This window comes from Trachinotus anak, unplaced genomic scaffold, assembly GCF_046630095.1.
Source record: "Trachinotus anak isolate AG129_WGS33_773 ecotype Australia unplaced genomic scaffold, CSIRO_AGI_Tana_v1 ptg000004l, whole genome shotgun sequence".
NCBI classification, from domain to species: domain Eukaryota; kingdom Metazoa; phylum Chordata; class Actinopteri; order Carangiformes; family Carangidae; genus Trachinotus; species Trachinotus anak.
The window spans coordinates 7962701-7979845 of record NW_027273855.1 but is presented as its reverse complement, the minus strand read 5'-3'; the positions used below and the strand labels follow the sequence as shown (position 1 = coordinate 7979845).

Genomic DNA, 17145 nt, shown 5'->3' with positions numbered 1-17145 from the left:
AAACATGAAAATTATAATACAGTAATAAAACAGGTGCAAACACACACACAGACACACAGAGACACACACACACACACACACACACACACACACAGGACACTCATTGACATAATGCATTCCCTAGCCCCTTACCCTAACCTTAACCATCACAACTGACTGCCTAACCTAACCCTGACCCTAACCTGGCCAAAATGTCCTCACTTTCCCAAAATGTCCTCACTCTGTTAGTAAAATACTTTTTATGGTCCAAAGACAACAAATCCTTGTTTCTTCAATTTATTGAGATACAGATGCAGCACAAACCATAACTGATTTGTTCACCTTGATGTTTGAATGCATGAATGGTGGAGCTGTGATGGTATGGATTTTCACTGTGTTTCATGTTTTTACTCAGAGGTATAAAATAAAAGCTGTGAAAATATGAAGTTGCTGACTTCTCCTGTTTGAAGAGCAAGGACTTTGCCATTTGGGCAGTCTTGACAGTTTTAGGTGCCACTAGTGTTGTAGCTGCAGTGTGCAGGCTGACGGCTAACAGTAAACTAACAGAGTGAGTGGATAAGTGAGGGAGCAGCTGTGTGGCTGCTGTCAGGGTGGACAGAGGTGTGCCAAACAGGGTGAGCAGTATAGACTATGACTGTAGCTGTACTGGTACAGTATATTATGATCCACATTTAGCATCTTATCTAGTTGTATTTACTGTAGTCCTCTAACAAATTGGATCCCAGGCCCCTTCACCTTGTGAATTCATCTGTACTCAGCCAGAGCGTTTGCTGCAAAATCCGACCCATGTGGCTGGGACAGAAGAGGGCCCTCAGAAAAAACAGAGGAAAATCAAGTCAATACAATTACTGACGTGTTTAGTAGACACACATAAAAGGTGCAGATGTTAATGTAAGTATCAAAAAACAGGACCTTTAATACTTGTCCATTCATCATATTAACAACATGTTAAAGTGTTAACACCATGACTACAATTAGCAGCAGCAAGGTGAGAGCAACAGCAACTTTCTGGCTCTGATAAGGAGTAAGTGGTATGGTATGGTCAGATCTACAACAAACCACAATAATATTTAAATCGAGTAAATAGATGTTAATGGCAAAAGGCCACAACAAAACAGTCTTTTATTTTATTATTAGGAAAAACAGTAGAACAGCAGAAATAAACTAGAATATCATGTAGTTTTAATGCAGTACCACCTACCCCTGTAAGTTAGTATCAATCCTGTTTTCCCTCATGTAGACAGTAAAGATGTTCAAACGCCCATTTATGCAGATATGTCTAAAAGTAGATGCAGACACACACTAGCCTCTCTGCTGCTGTCCTTACTTCTCTTTTCCTCTCTCTTGTAAAAGGTCAGTGTCCATGGGGCTCAGGCCACTAATTGGGACTGGGAAGAAGGCATCATTAATTATGCATAAACAGTGCTGTATAGTGTGAGCTGGAAGACAAGCAGAGGAGACACTGAGGAACAGAGATATATACTGTGCTGCTTTATTTCTCTCCTCCCACCTACTAAATGTCATTTTCCTCTCAATCCTCAGGTCACAGCATGCTCGCCTCCTGCTGTCTCTCTCTCTCTCTCTCACACACACACTCACACACACACAGGCCAACAGACATGTCATTGCCGTCAAAAGCATGAATGTGATGCTGATTATATCATGCATTGTAAATCTGACTGTGATGCTATTATGATGAAGCCTGACAGGATTACTTACTTGTTCTGTTCTTCCTTGCTCAGTTTTCTCCTCTAACTCTGCCTTCAGTCAACCAAGTGGGGAAATTTCAAGCAATAAGTAATAGGAAATCAGGACATTACATTTGCAACTTCAAAGCTAATTATTGATCAGATTTTGATCACTTTTGGGGCTGCCTCCCAGTTATGAGAGAAGGATCCCATAACTCACTCATAAACAGTAATTGTTGACCTTTATAAATTGTTCTTGTATCAGCCAAGTTTTGTATTGAATTGAATATTATAGCTTGAAACAGCAACAGACTGGGCATATAGTCATTTGGCTTTAGGCGAATCATTGCCTCGGGCTGGTAGAGAGGTAAGGGGAATGTCCAATAGTTAGTCCAATTAGTTCATAACCTGGAAAAATGCAACTCAAAGGGTGGTACTTAAGTTTGTCCAGAAGAGGCCTTTCCCCAAAATGTGCCCATTTGATGTGGCATATCCCCACTTTATAAAGTGCTATATAGATTGAAAGACAGACTTTGTTGTGCTATTCACTGACTTGTATTAAATCAGCATAATTCAGGTAACATTCCTCTAACTCAGGTGTCTGGGTGATTTGAATTATGAATGTGGTCTTCATGACTTCATTGCATCCAATAGAAACATTCCTACCATCCTGGCCTCTGGATTTTTTTCAACTGTTTTGTTGTATAATACATAGGGCTCCGCTTCTGCCACAACATGACACCATTTGGCAAGGCGCAGGATTGGCCATTCATGCAAGCATACATTCCTGGTCAATTGCTGGTGTATGGCTAATGTCTACTTTGTGAATGCTGCAACAAAAGACAAAATAACTGCTGTCATGATAACCTTCCAGGGTCGTGAAATCCTGTCTCAGGACCAACCACTGTGCAGTGTTGGTCTAGGAAGCCTTCGCCTTCACAGATCTGATTGTCTTTCATTTCATAAGAGGATATGTTTGTGGTTTTAAGAACCAAAAACCATCTCAATGTTGTTTTACATCTCCTCTCTCGGGCTACTCTCTGGAGCTCTAGTAACAGGTTGGTTACTAGACAACAGGCAACAGCTGTTGCTGTTGTTGTAAGCTCTGACCATTTGCTGAGCAATGGAATAAAAATACAGCACCAGAGAAACCAAATCCTACAAGGTTGGATGGTGGGTACAGGTGGACTGGGCTTGGGGCATGGCTGAGAGCAGTGACTGCTTTGTTGTGAAATCAAAAAGTTAAGGAAGTCCTGACGGCTCGTTTTAAACACACAGTATGTAACTTCTGGCCCTAGATGTCTCTCAATCAAAACAATAACAGAAGACGTCATTGGGTGACATCATGAAATAGCATGGGGTCATGGGACTTGTTGTCTTCACCACCATTGCTGTAAGCTTCTCCTGATTTGGATTCCTTCAGTGTCAGTGGTTCAGTAGGTTTTTTCTTGGAATTTTCTACAGAGGTCTCCTCCTCTCCAAAATAAACAGACCCAGTCACTGTAACCGTTAAAAGCACTGAAAGCAGTTTCACATTTAAAGTCAGTGTTTTGTTGATGCTGTATGGTGGACATTGGGGAAGGGTTGGGAGCTTAGACTGCTAATCTAACTCACTAACTACTAATTTAAGAACCAGTCGTTAAGGAGTTTTTTACTGACAGCCGAATTATCTGCACAGGGGTCCACCTCTCCATAACAAACGGACCAATGCATTAAAACCAGTAGAAACACCAAGTAAAGCAATGTCATTTTAAAAACCAATAACTCACCAGTGCTCCACATGTTCTTCATCCGGTTAAAATATATAGTTGAAAACAACCAAGATGTAAAAAGTGTATCATAAAATCTGTCTTAAAACAGGATTAATGTCAATTTTGAGCTTTTGCAATGGCAAATAACTGGCACATAACTACTTATAATAAAGAGTTTTCTTTAGTTTTGCAGTCATGCCGAAAAAGCGCCGTGTTCTCAAATACCTGGAGAAATCTACCTAACTTTTTCCCTCCACTGCTCCAAACACTACAAAGTGCACAGTTAGACGCTTTATTGTTGCAATGGTTATTTCTGTAGTTCTTACTTAGTTTTTTGCGATTGCTTACACACTAAAAAGTTGTCAATTCTACAAAACACACTTGCAAAAACACTACACACTTTTTCTTATGAAACTTTGTTCAAGCCTTAGATCTTGCAATCATTGTTTCCCACTTCTTTTCCAAACTGCAAAACAACCTGACAATGAGTGACACAGTGAGCCAAATTCTGCAATAAGTAAAAACTGTAACATGGCCGAATGGGGGACTCAGTCTCCCAGCCTGTAACTCTGTAAGCATTATTATTGTGGATCTGTGATGTTTAACTGGGTCACTGGTTACCTGATCATGTTAGTAAGAAGCAGTGTAGCAAAGATATGAATGCTTACACATTTGTCAATATTGACATGCTATTAAACATTAGCTGAGATAATTTATCCGCAGTTTAACCACTGAGTTCATTTTTCAGTTAGTATGAACACAAAATTATAATTCAGATTTACCATAGCAGCATAAACCAGCAAAACGGTAAATGGTGTTGACTGCCTACCTTTGATCGTGATGTCCGACTGTCTGTTAATTCCTCCATTATTTATATTCCTTAAGTCCAGAAGAGTCCACAGATAAAACAATCCACATAAAAGTATTCCAAGTTGTGAGTATTGTCGTGTGAAGTCTATTGCAGACTGTTGAGAAACTTGATTTGCAGCAGTTCTCTTCAAAATTTCCTCTTACCCCCTTCAGACTGCCTGACAGTGGGTATGCTTGTTTTCCTGCTTCAGTCCAGGTCCAGTCAGGGGGATCAGGTCTATCATCTTGTTCAGAATCAGACTCTGGCTAAAACTGATAAGGCAGGACTGAAGCACAACAGCTACAACTGTTTATTTGCAGCAGCACATGGACTGAAAGTGTAATTGCCATGGTAGTTGCCAGCAAGCTGACCAGTTAGAGCACACTGGACTCTGATTTGTCTGCTTGAGAGTGGGGAGGGAAGCCTTAAAGAGCCCTGAGTGTTTCACACAGAGGGTGAATACAGTACAGTATAAGATGTACAGAAGAAGATAAGTAATGTCTTTTTGGAACATTGAAGTATGTAAATCTATTCTAGCAGACACCAAGAATAAAATGATGAACTAACAATAATAGGTCCTCTTTAAGGCACTGTCTCTTAATACAGTCTGTGCGCATTTCTCTGTGGGCTGAGTGCTTTGATACTTTCACAGTATTAATATAGAACTTAGACTTGCTTTATAATAATAATTTAAAAAAAAAACACACGGAAATTTCACTTTATACAATATGGGACATTTAAGATTGTCATTCTAGCTGTTCATTTATACTCCAGTTCTACATCTAATCCTGTGTTTTCTTTTCTTACAGACTGGCCCTCGCCGAGGCAGGAACCTCATCCTCTCCAAAGCTATGAGGAAACTGTGAAGCACATAGTTCAGAAGACACTGTTCCTGACAGCGAATCATAGACACTCTGGGATTTGGAGTTATTGTTTAATTAAGGGAGGAAAATCTTTCTTAAAATGAAAATCTTGCACTCATTACACTCCTGTTGAGTTTTCCTGTAAAGACTTTGGCTCATTTATCACAGGATTTTTTTCACGGAAGGCTCTGTCATCAGGGTGCAAACAGAACTGTGGACCCACAGCAGAGGGGGACTGATAGCCCTGAATAATTGCCTTCTGTTTCAAGGTATCAAAAATTCTTTGCTGTAGAGGCTTTCTCTTGGATTATTATGGCACTGCTGAAGGTCACTGCTCAGTAACTAATTCCTGGCCTTAAATCCAGTGCCATCTCTCTGCTCCTTTTTCTCTTTTTTCAAATCCTCCGCTCTTGACTTAGATTTTTGAAGGATTAAGTATTAAGATTTGGGGACACCTTCTTCTAACATCTTTTTTTCCCCCAGGAATATAGTTAAACCACAACTTTAACCAACATAACCTGTCAGCAGGATGCAGTGAAGAGGAGAAGGAGCCAGAGAGGAAGGAATAGAGGGGATTGAAAGGCAGATGGCTTACTGCTTGAAAACACCAACAGCTGGATGAATAAAACATTTGAATAGAGAGGGAGTAGTGACATCTGAGTGAGGAGTGAATTAGACATTCCCCTCGTTCCCCCTCTCTCTTTTTCCCTATTCTGTCCACTCTTTCACACACTAACATCCATGTCCTCTTAATCCCCACGTACCCGCCCCTCGCTCCATCTATCTTTGACTTCCTCTTGTCTCTTTCCCTCTGTGGACACAGGGGTTGAGGCGGTCACTCAAACAGACAGAAACAAGCTTGCACCTCTGCTTGTTTCATCTGTTCTTGCTCAGTTTTGTTTCACCTTTGTGTGCCCCCTCACTCCACCCTCTCCTCCTTTCTTCCCGGTCTATCTCCTCTTCCTTCCTGGCACGGTGTGTGATGGTGCGTCCCCTCCTCTCGGTCGCGGAGACATGCCCGTACAGGAGATGGCGGTGAGTCCTGTCAAGTCCCTGTACTGGGAGCAGTTCCCCCCTATGTCACAGTGCCGTGTCTACTGCACTCCTGTCTACCATGAAGGCCTGATCTACGTGCTGGGGGGCTGCAGTGAGACTGGGATGCCCCTGGACAGTGTTGAAGTCCTGGATATAGAGAGCCAGACGTGGAGCCAGTTGCCACCACTACCCACTGCACGGGCGGGGGCCTCAGCTGTGGTGCTGGGGGGTCAGGTGATGGTGCTCGGGGGCATGAATCAGCAGCAGACCCCACTGGCCTCTGTGGAGATGTACCACCCCGACGAGGGCAAGTGGGAAACGAGGGCCAGTCTGGGTCAGGCATCTATGGGCGTCACCACTGTGGAGAAAGGTAAGAAAGTGGAATGCAAGTATGTAACTTTGTCAAGCAGTTGTAGCTTAGAAAAAGACAGCAACTGACTGTTTGCTGAACCCCCCCTCCAATCAGCAGTGTCCAATTATAGTTTAGCAATCATAGCAAGTCACAGCAGGTCTATCAAGTTCTCCTCATGCTGATGCAGTGGGCCTGCGGCTGAAGTAGGAGTTGTGTTGTTCGTATTTCTTATTCCCTATTTCTATTATGAGCACCTGACTGGATAAATATATTAAATTACATCTTTATTATACTACGGTATTGTCATACTCACACCAAACATTGTGTTTTTGTTTTTATTATATGTGGGGGTAGTGGGTTTTATCTACTGCATACAAATATGAGAACAACGCTGCTCTTTTGCAGTGCCAACAAATCTATATTTGGTGGCCCTTTTGCAGGTTTCTCATTTTCATCTGAACCAGCTGGAAACAATAACAAGTCAGCTGGAGTCGAAGTTTTCCAAAACTCTCAGAACTAACATTAATTTTAATTAACATTAAAATGAGAAGCTGCTTTTGTCTACTTCTGTCAAGGAACCATTGGAGCAGAATGGAGGAAAAGGGTTTTCCTCGTGCACCGTCTGCATTCTCTCATTTGGTTCTGAAAGCCAGATAAGGCTGCCTTCCTTGGATGACTGACACTTGGCGTGTGTGAGCCCAGATGTATACTCATATAAAATTCATCCAAATACACGATAGATGTATACACCTTTTGTTTGAGAGGTTTACGTGACTGATTTTTGCTCTGACAGGCACAAAGCTGTGGAGTCATTGCAGAGTGAGCCAGCCAGCCAACCTATTACTGTATATGGTATATATGCAGAGATGAGAGAAAGAGATTGACATTGGTAATGTTGATGTCACATCACCTCTTGATTTTAAACTGATTATAGAAATGCTGTGATCTGGACTTTTTTTTTTTTTTTTTTTTTTTACACTTTTATTGTTATGAGAAACAGTGAATAAACAGAAATGCAGCATACAGACTGGCTTGACAAAAGCATCCAAATTGACAAGGAGCCAATGATGGGGACCTCTGAAATTAACTATTAAAAATATCATATTTAAGGTGCTCTGCAGCAAATATTGTAATTGCCAAGTACTTTGTGAAAGATAAATAACTGAACGATATGTACAGCTCTATCTTTGGGTTTGCTGTCAGTCTCACCTGTTGCTTCTACCCTTGCTGGCTCTCCCAAAGCAACATGTTGGCTGCTTTCCTCCTCTCCTACAGCTCTCCCCTTATCAACCTGTCAGTTGCTGCAAAAAATTTAATCTTGACTCATCAGTATGCAATTACTTTGACATATCTATAAGGCAACAACAGCAGCAACAAACTCATTCCTCTGAAGTGGTGAAGTTAACTAATTAGCTTTTCATTTTGGGAGAAGCCCCTCCAAGCTTTTCAGTGACAATGAAGCTGCTAAAGTATTTTTGGAGTGGGAGCTGTTCACTTGTGATTAAAGCTGAGTGGCACTGAGATCAGTGTGTGCTCACACAAGTCATGAAGCCGGTGCTTAACTTCGGCTTAGGTTCAGTAAATGTTGTAGTGAAGCAGTCCCAAGATTCTGATTATGTAAATGGTCAGTGATTTGTATGTGAGTGTATGTGTGTGTATGCACCAGTCTACTGCAATATCTCTGCATGCATGTGCTTCGGCAGAATGTCAAACATAGGTCTTGTAGAAGAGCCAGTCGTCACGCAGTCTACCTCCGCAAAATAAACATACTGGACTTAATGCTCATTCCCCAGGCGTGTGCAGCCTGTCTGAGGTTGTGTATTTTGGCACAGAAGAAGGGAGAGTCGTGAGAAAGCGAGGGAGAAAGATGAATAGGAGGAAGGAGACAAGAGAAAAGGTCTGATCACGTGTCTTTGAAAAGGAACATAGTGCACCTATAGCCAAATATTGCAGAGAGATTTAAAATATTGCACTGATGACTGGAGGCAGAAAAAGACAGACTTTTCGAAGTCCCTCTTCTGGGCAGTTTCCTGTGTTTATATTTCGTGCTGCATGCTGTTAAGTGCCGAGCTGATAAACTGAGGAATCAATATGACCTTTCAAGGTAATAGAGACTGAGCGAGGGGATTTTTGATGATGTGCATTTTTATTCCATATACTGTATTTCATACACAAGGGAGAGACCAGGACACAGCAGGTGTGTAAGTTTAATGCAGATGAGTTTGATTCTTTCAGCATTTTTACTGAATGCAAACCTCCCTCCACATGCTAAAACTGTGTTTTTTAGTAAGAGTGATACTCTGTATATAAAGAGTGTGGAGGGTGGTGTCTTTTTGTAACAGAAATAAAAAGAAAATAAAAACACAAGGGCAAAGTGTATGTAAAGGACTTAACAGTGTCTGCTGTAGCGTAAGCTGCAAGCATTAGCATATTTGGCTAAGTAGCTTATTGCCCACAGTCGTAAGGTTAATGTGGCATTACTTCCAAGTTCGGGTGTTAGCATATCATTAGCTAACTATTATGTGGGGTTACAACTTAGCCTACTATATGTTAGAAATGCCCCATTCAGGACTGGAGCATTCACTGTGAGGGATCTTGTCCTGGATGCCTCTATAAACAAATATATGTGTGAAACTCAATTTCGTTTTTATGTGCACCATCAAAATGATAAATAAAGAAACCTTGAATCTATATCAGAGTTTAGGGTAATGTTAGCAATGATTTGGAAGACTTGACATTTCAGCAACCCCAGCCAAAGTCTTTACCCTGGGAAGTGTAGCTTTAGCATCATCAGTCTTTTCGCCTGATATAACCTATATAACCAACAACTGCATATTTAAGACTCTTTTACAGGGTTCCCGTTTTAAAATGAGCCCGATGGAGACTGCTTTCAACCAACACATGGAACTAATGTCTGCTTATGTTTATTGCTGTCTGAAATCAAGGACCAGTTGTTTGAGAAAGTAGTACGCTAGAAAAGAAAACTTGACAGTAACTGAGAGGCTGCAGTGACAGGTTCAATATCTTTGATACATTGGTCATAGTATTAATATTAAAGATATTCAAGTTTTGACCTTATTCTATTTCTTTAATCCAAAAATGTAGTCAGGTTCTGAGTCATAATTTAACAACTTTGTAATAGCAACACCTTTAATATTTCATGTTTAGTATCTCAGGTCTGATGCAATTCAATATTTATATTTACCAAAGAGAACAGTGTTCTTTGAGAAGCTATCACTATGTAGTCTGTAGTGCGTTGTAATGAGTGTTGAGATGGGACATGCTTTCAGTCCAGAAACTAGTGTAACAGAAGGGCTGTAGTGTAGAGCTCGCAGTCAAAACATTGCTCTAAGTGGATACTGTCACACTCATTGGAGAAAAACTTTAGAGAAAAGCTGAACAATAACTGCTCAAATGCTTGTGTTTTCATGTTCCTTGAGTGCAGCAGAGGAGACAAATCAGCAGATCTCACAGCAGCTGTAGTGTGAACAGGATACATACTAATGAGAGAGGTACCTCATGTTGTTTACTTGCAATTATTTGTTTCATTCAGTGTGTTCCCAGCCTTAAGTTATTATAAGAGGAAGAGATTTGGTGTAGTTGATAATCATCACCACCAGTAAATCATTAAACTGAGACATTACAGGAGCCCAGTGTTAATCTATGAGAGATCATAGCTGTGGTTGTGCATGTTCATTTTAAACTTCATTCTTATCCACCTATGTTAATACTGTGGTATGATAAATTACTATTTGTTCTCCCTCACGAAAGGTTATCCAGTGTATTGCAAGGCCCAGACAGTAAAATGAAACTTCTGACCCAACATAGGCTTGGGTCCTCGGCCTGAGTCTAGCCCATATACTTCCACATTTTGGCAGAGTTATCCTCTAGCCTTGGCTGACAGCCAGAAGATTATCTGTACGTCTGCCAGACTTGGTCTAGAAGTGGAAATAGCATCTTACAATAATGCCGTACATGGGCCAGATTTGGTCCATGGAACCAGGTGTATACTGGGCCACACAAAGACAAGCACGTGGCTCAAGTGGTCTCTCCTCTGTAAGGTTTCTCTGTTTCCTATCTGGACCCACAAAGCAAATGACAGGGAGACAGTTAGATTCACAAGAAGTATTCTGGGGGTTCTGGGTGGATGCTGCCGTGAAGGAGTTATAGTGGCTGCTGGGCCGGGAACAGATGGCTGAGAGGGGTCAAACCAGAATCTGTGCAAGTCAGCAAGAAACAAGATGCAGGACTGAAGCTGCAGTAGGAACAGGAGCTGGGTCAGGCTGAGCTGGAGCAGGGTAATTCACCGTAATATCTGTGAGTGGATGAGGGTTCAGGTTGATCCAAAGAGCAAACAAAAACAGAGCTAAGCATGGCTTCACATGCTGTGAGGGATTGGTGACTGGATCTGAGGCACAAAGGGAGCTCGGGTTACAAAGAATTCCAAAAAAGCTCAACACATTGAACAGGCAAAAGTTTGGCTGGAGCAAAGTAGCACATGCTATGACGAGATAAGTGGTGAGCTGAACCGGTCCTAAATACCGTGGTTGGTGGTGGAGTTGATGAGACGATTCAGGACAGGTGTAGTGGTGGATTGGCGGGAACAGCAGCAAGCAGAAGCCACGCTGAGCTACATAGGCACATATACACACACACACAAATAGATGCCGAAGGCAAACTGGGGACAAACAAACACAAGAGAGAGCAACACAAGGAAATAGGACCAACCAGACCAAAACACCCTCAGTATGAATTTTGGTTGAGAGTGGTGTTATCGTGATTTTCTCCCGCTTTTTTTTTTGCGTGTGGGTTGTTGTGATTGGTTGTCTTTTTTGTTTTGTATATACTGTTATGCTGGGATAGCAGTATAAGAAAGCTGTGTATGTAATCTGATCATGTGTATATATCTTGCTTTCCTGAAATGTTCTGTTATACTGTTAAAAAAAAAAAGCTTTTTCAAGAGGAAAAATTTAGCAAATTAAGAGCAGAGCTAATAGTGCTTTTTTTAAAAAAATATGTACTGTGTATAAATTAACATTCTTGAGTAGCAAACTGCAACAGCATTGTTTTGAGCAAATCACTATTGTTTACTGTTAATCATTAACACATGTTTGTGTCATTTAGTTACCTGTTTGTGGGCTCAAGGCTGCTAGCATACATAACATACCTGGGACAACAGATTGCTTGTGTTTCTGCCCTTACATGCACATTTGGCAAGAACCACACTTTTGAACATTAAGTTCTCTCTGCCATTGTCACTAAGAGCAAGGTCTGCGTGTATGTGTCTGTGTGTGTGTGTGTGCTACATGTGGTGGCAACATGTGAGAGAGAGCTGCACTTACACACACTTTATTGGGAATAGTGAAAATGCATTATAGACGAGTGTCTAAATCAGAAATGGAATTTGTGAGATAAAATCTGCAAGATACCTCTTTGTAGAAATAATAAATAGGAAATCAAATAGATGATAATGTCAGGGCTTATTGATACTGCGGTCTTTACTAATTTAGAACCGGGCCCTGTTTAATACTGAGTGTCAGTACCCAACTCTAGCACAGCAGGGGTTTCCAAACTATTCTTCTCAAAGTTGTAGTAACAGTAGACCTGACTTTGTGTGCATTTTCATGTATTGCTCAGCAGTATTTCGGTGTTATTCTCTGACGCCCTCTGACATCTGACAAATTGCCAACTATATGACCACTGTGTGTGGAATCTTAATGTGTGAATACATCTGTATGTGTGTCACACTTATTGCTGTGTGCTGGTAGAGAGTTATTGGCCACCAAATGCTGCTGGTGTCATGGAGAGAAACTTACTTTAATTGGATTGGAGCAAATATGATGGATCATAAATAATAAGTACTCTAATGGCAATTAAATGTTCTTTACTCATTTTATGGAAAACAAGGGCTGTAGCAAGTAATAAGTACATAACAGAGCTTTTGAAAAATGTGCATCTTAAAATAAAGGGCTTCTTTTTTTTTTAACTCAATTTCACATCTTAACAGTCTCAATCTTAACAATTGAACAGGTTTCACATTTCCTTTACTCTTTCTTACCCCGACTTATTTCTCCAACTATTATCTCTTACCTTGTCTGTAGCCGTAGTGTTTATCTCACTCACTGACATAAGTCACAATGATTGCCTGATTAGCATCATGTGAGATGATCTACTGATGATTTTAAAGCTGTGCCTGCTAAAATAGACTCCATCAGAATTTATTAATTATTGACACAATATAATATATGACCTAAAAGTTATTAATAATTTATTAATTTATAGGTCATAGGTCTGGGTCCAGACCTGGACCATGGTCTGCCCACTAGTGACTAAATGATACAGAATTTAAATGTAATTTGGTGTGAGGCTGATGGAGGTACAGAGAGCTAGTGAGAGTGGTTGGCCACAGCATAACATGCAAGTCAGTGGCCTCCTGTTGCTTCATGTGATTAATAAGCCTAAAGCAATGCAGGTTGTGACATGCAACCGAGTCTCCAATTAATTTAAACCAGAATGTCATGGTTACAGCTGGGATGCAACAAGTTGGACATAAGAGGTGATATGTACAAGGAAGCACTTCTGTCAGTAACTTGTGTGTATGATTTTACTACTTGTTGATGGATGCAAATTGCATGTGTTAATACTTAACATGCCTTTTATGCACTGGTAACCATACCTACATAATTTGTAGAGCTATTAAACTGGATGCTCATTTTTCTTATTGTGTGGTTAAATATAGATAGATTAAATATAATATCAAATTATGTTATATTGCGCAATTTTTATGCTAACTTGTATCAAATGTAAGAAAGGCATACTTTCTGAAAAATAAAGGAAGAATCCAACCTGAGATGCTCTCATACTGTTACTGGTACCCTTGAAATTTTATCTAAAAATCCACAGTCAGCATAGAATGAATGTCACTGACTTTGACTGTTTGGCTATAGCCATCAGGAGGTTGACATTTTTGGTTTGCTGTGAATTTCCCCAAAATTAATGGATTGATATCCAATGAAACATGCATGGTCCACAGAGAATGACCTGTGATCCTTTTCATTTCCATTTCATTACCAGCCCCATCATGTCAAATTTAGATTTGCCCATGACTTTAGCTTATGAACTGCAAATGAAGGACAGTCCCATGAGACTATGTGATTAGTGTTAGTTTCCATGCTATGCTAACCATAGTAAACATTATACCTGCTAAACATTGTAATACATTGTGAGCAAGTTAGCATTATCATCCTTATCATACACACAGAGCTGGTGGTGTGGCTATATTCTCTCATCTTATTATTGATTTTATGCTGTTAATGATGTTGACTTTGAATGAAAGAGAACAAGTGTGTAGTTCTATGCAGTAGGATTAACATACCTCCATTCATTCGTGGCGCCTCCCTTGTGTCACTTGAGTGACTCCTCTGACTTGTTTTGATAAAAGTCAGTTGCCTTTCAAAGTCAGCAAACAGCTTTACCTTTATCCATGATTTTTGTTGTCTGTGCTGTATACTTTGAAAAGTTTCTCCTCATTACTTCTTAGACGGTTTGGTGCCACAATTATCTGTTTAGCTCAGCTCGCTGGTTTGATTTTGTGTTAACAGAGAAAACAACAAAAGAGGAGTTCTCTCATAGGGCAACAGGGCGTGCTTTTAGACCCTGAATTATCATTTTGTTTTGGTATGGTTAACACCATTAAAGAGATCACTGTCACATAAAAAGAGAGTTACAGCTGATGGATGGAAGATGTACTCAGCTTGAGTCTACCCAAAGACGTCACATCACGTTTCCATGGCATGTGCATTGATCCAGCAGATCACCCACTCTCTGAGTGCATACAGTGTTTTCTTCCTCCTACTGGTCTTGTCAAGCTATTCTTCCTACTACATTGTTTGTGAAAGTGTTTGATACTATTGGGCATTGTATTACAAAAATGCTTAATACTTAATACTTTTAACTGGTGTTGTCCCCACTTTCTTTAAGCATGCTGTTGTTGAGCCAAAACTTAAGAAGCCCAGTTTAGATCACTCACAAACAAAGAACAACAGGCTAATATCTAAATTATTATTTTTATCAAAAATTTTAGAGAAAGTTGTAGCTGAGCAACTTATCTTGTTCTTGGAGAATCATGATATATTTGAGAAATTTCAGCCCGGCTTTCGAAAAAAACACTCCACTACTGCCCTGCACTACTCAAACTCTCTAGTGACATTATGATGTCAGTGGACTCCAGGGAATATACTGTCTTAGTTTTACTAGACCTATCATCTGCCTTTGATACTGTTGACCATAACATTATGATTTACAGACTTAAAAATTCGGTCGGGTTGTCTGGAACTGCTCTAAAATGGTTCTCTTCCTATCTCTCTTGTAGAAGCTTTAGTGTCTTTGCAAATCAGATTATGTCTGAATCTACAGGGCTGCCATGTGGGGTACTCCAAGGTTCTGTCTTGGGGCCTATTCTGTTCCTTCTATATATGGTTCCTTTAGGACAGATAATTAGGCAGTTCAGTCACATCTCCTATCATCTTTATGCTGATGACATTCAGCTCTACTGCTCATTCAAGCCCACCGAGTTTCATAAACTATCTTCCTTAATCAACTGCTTGACTAGCATCAAGCAGTGGTTAAGTGAAAACTACCTACAAATAAATTCTGACAAGACCGAAACCCTAATCATTGCCCCTGATGGTAAAATCCCTTCTATTAAGCAGCACATTGGTTCCTTAGGCTCGGCTGGACAGACGAGCCTAAGGAACCAATGTGCAATGTCTTTGGAGCATGACTCTAAACAGTTAATTTGAAACTACCACTTCCAACTAAGAAACATATCTAAGCTTCGAACTTTGGTGTCGAAGGCAGAATTGGAGATGATCATACGTGCTTTTATTTCATCTCGACTCGATTACTGCAACAGCCTTTATACTTGTCTTAATAAGAAAGAGCTTGACCGTCTCCAGGCTGTTCAGAACTCAGCTGCAAGGCTTTTAACCCACACTTGCAAAAGAGCACATATCACACCTGTTTTAGCATCGCTCCACTGGTTACCAGTCCATCTTAGAATTCATTTTAAAGTTCTTATTCTTACTTTTAAAGCCTTGAGTGTACAAGCTCCTTCTTACATCTCTGCTCTACTGCATCTTCATACTCCGACACGTAGCTTAAGGTCGTCAGGTCAGAGGCTGCTAGTTGCCCCCCATACCAATTTTGAAACTAGAGGGGACCGATCCTTCCAAGCGGTAGCACCCAAACTGTGGAATGCCCTACCCATGTCATTATGCTGCTTAGATTCTGTTGATTCTTTTAAAAAGCAGCTAAAGACTCTGATTTTTAAACAGGTCTTTAGTTAAACGAGGGTTTTTATGGCTATTTGTTTTATGTTTTCACGTCGTTATTTAATTGTTATTTTATGCTCTACTACTTTATCTCATTTATACCGTGAAGCACTTTGGGATTTTTATCTGTGAAAGGTGCTATATAAATAAAGTTTACTTATTTACTTACTTACTATAAGGAACAGTATATTTTTTGTATGGATGTAAGTATAACGACGCAGCCTTAGGGCACACTGTTGTGTTGTGAGCCTGGGATTATTTTAAAGTCAGAAATAATCTGCTCTGTGACTGAGCAACACAAGTGTGTGTGAAGTGTGAATACTGTATGTGTGTGAATGTATTCCTACTGTATTTCAGTGAGTGTGCCTGTTGGCACAGAGAATCAGCCTCATGTATATCAGGCCCTCAGCCTGGTCACAGCAGACAGCAGGTGTTTATGAATTCATTTCATTTGCTCTGCATCTCAAGAGGAATTTAGCTTATTTCCCTGTGTCAGTGATGGGAGGATGAGTAATGTCTGTTTTGACATTTAGCTTTGCCCATGAAACAGAATTCAGTATTATTGTAGCTGAAATTATATGTTTTGTGGGTCTGGCTGCAGAGTTAAAAATAGCATGTTCTTCACCCTGCCATCTTCTCTGGTAGCACACACAGTGTATCATTGTTAACAGCCCGGTGTCAATTCCATTTAAATCAATTATATGAAATTACTTTCATGTTGGACACTTGTGTTTGATAAACCGCTCGAATGTGTTATAGCTTAGCAACCATTACTTGGCATGGCAGGCCTGCCGATCTCTGGATTTCTTTACAGGTTAAAGTGCAGTGCATGGTTCTGGTGAGAGTATCACTCTGTATACAAAGAGTCTGGAAGGCCATGGTACTATTTTTTGTTTTCCTTATCTGCTCTAACATAATTGTTAACATGCTGCCTAACTAGCTTACTATCCAGAGTATTAAGCTAGTATTGCTGTCAAAGCAAAGACTTAACTATATAGGTTAGAGAACGATTAGCAGGTCTGTCCTACTGTTGAACATAAATCTATTTTTTTTGTTGTTACTATAGGAAACATCCAAGCAGAGTTATCCTAAACAAAATAACATTTAATTACATTTTATTCATAACAATATACTGCAATACTCAGCTAGCACTTTCCTGCGATACATCAACAATGCTGCTCCTTATTTACATATTCTTGTACAATGAGTCACACTGAGCCCACTGTATATGAATCATTAACTGCTGAAAACGCAGACTCTTAGCTTGAGCCTTG

General features: G+C 40.2%; 1 protein-coding gene across 1 annotated transcript in view; it reads left to right on the top strand.

Annotated features, from left to right (window-relative positions):
- klhdc8b (kelch domain containing 8B) overlaps nucleotides 1–17145 on the top strand; it is a 209412-nt gene that overhangs the window by 39905 nt on the left and 152362 nt on the right. Inside the window, exon 3 of the mRNA XM_071475568.1 lies at nucleotides 5099–6557. Within this exon, the coding sequence (XP_071331669.1) occupies nucleotides 6167–6557 (391 nt within the window). The 5' untranslated portion in view covers nucleotides 5099–6166. The remainder of the gene's footprint in view (nucleotides 1–5098; nucleotides 6558–17145) is intronic.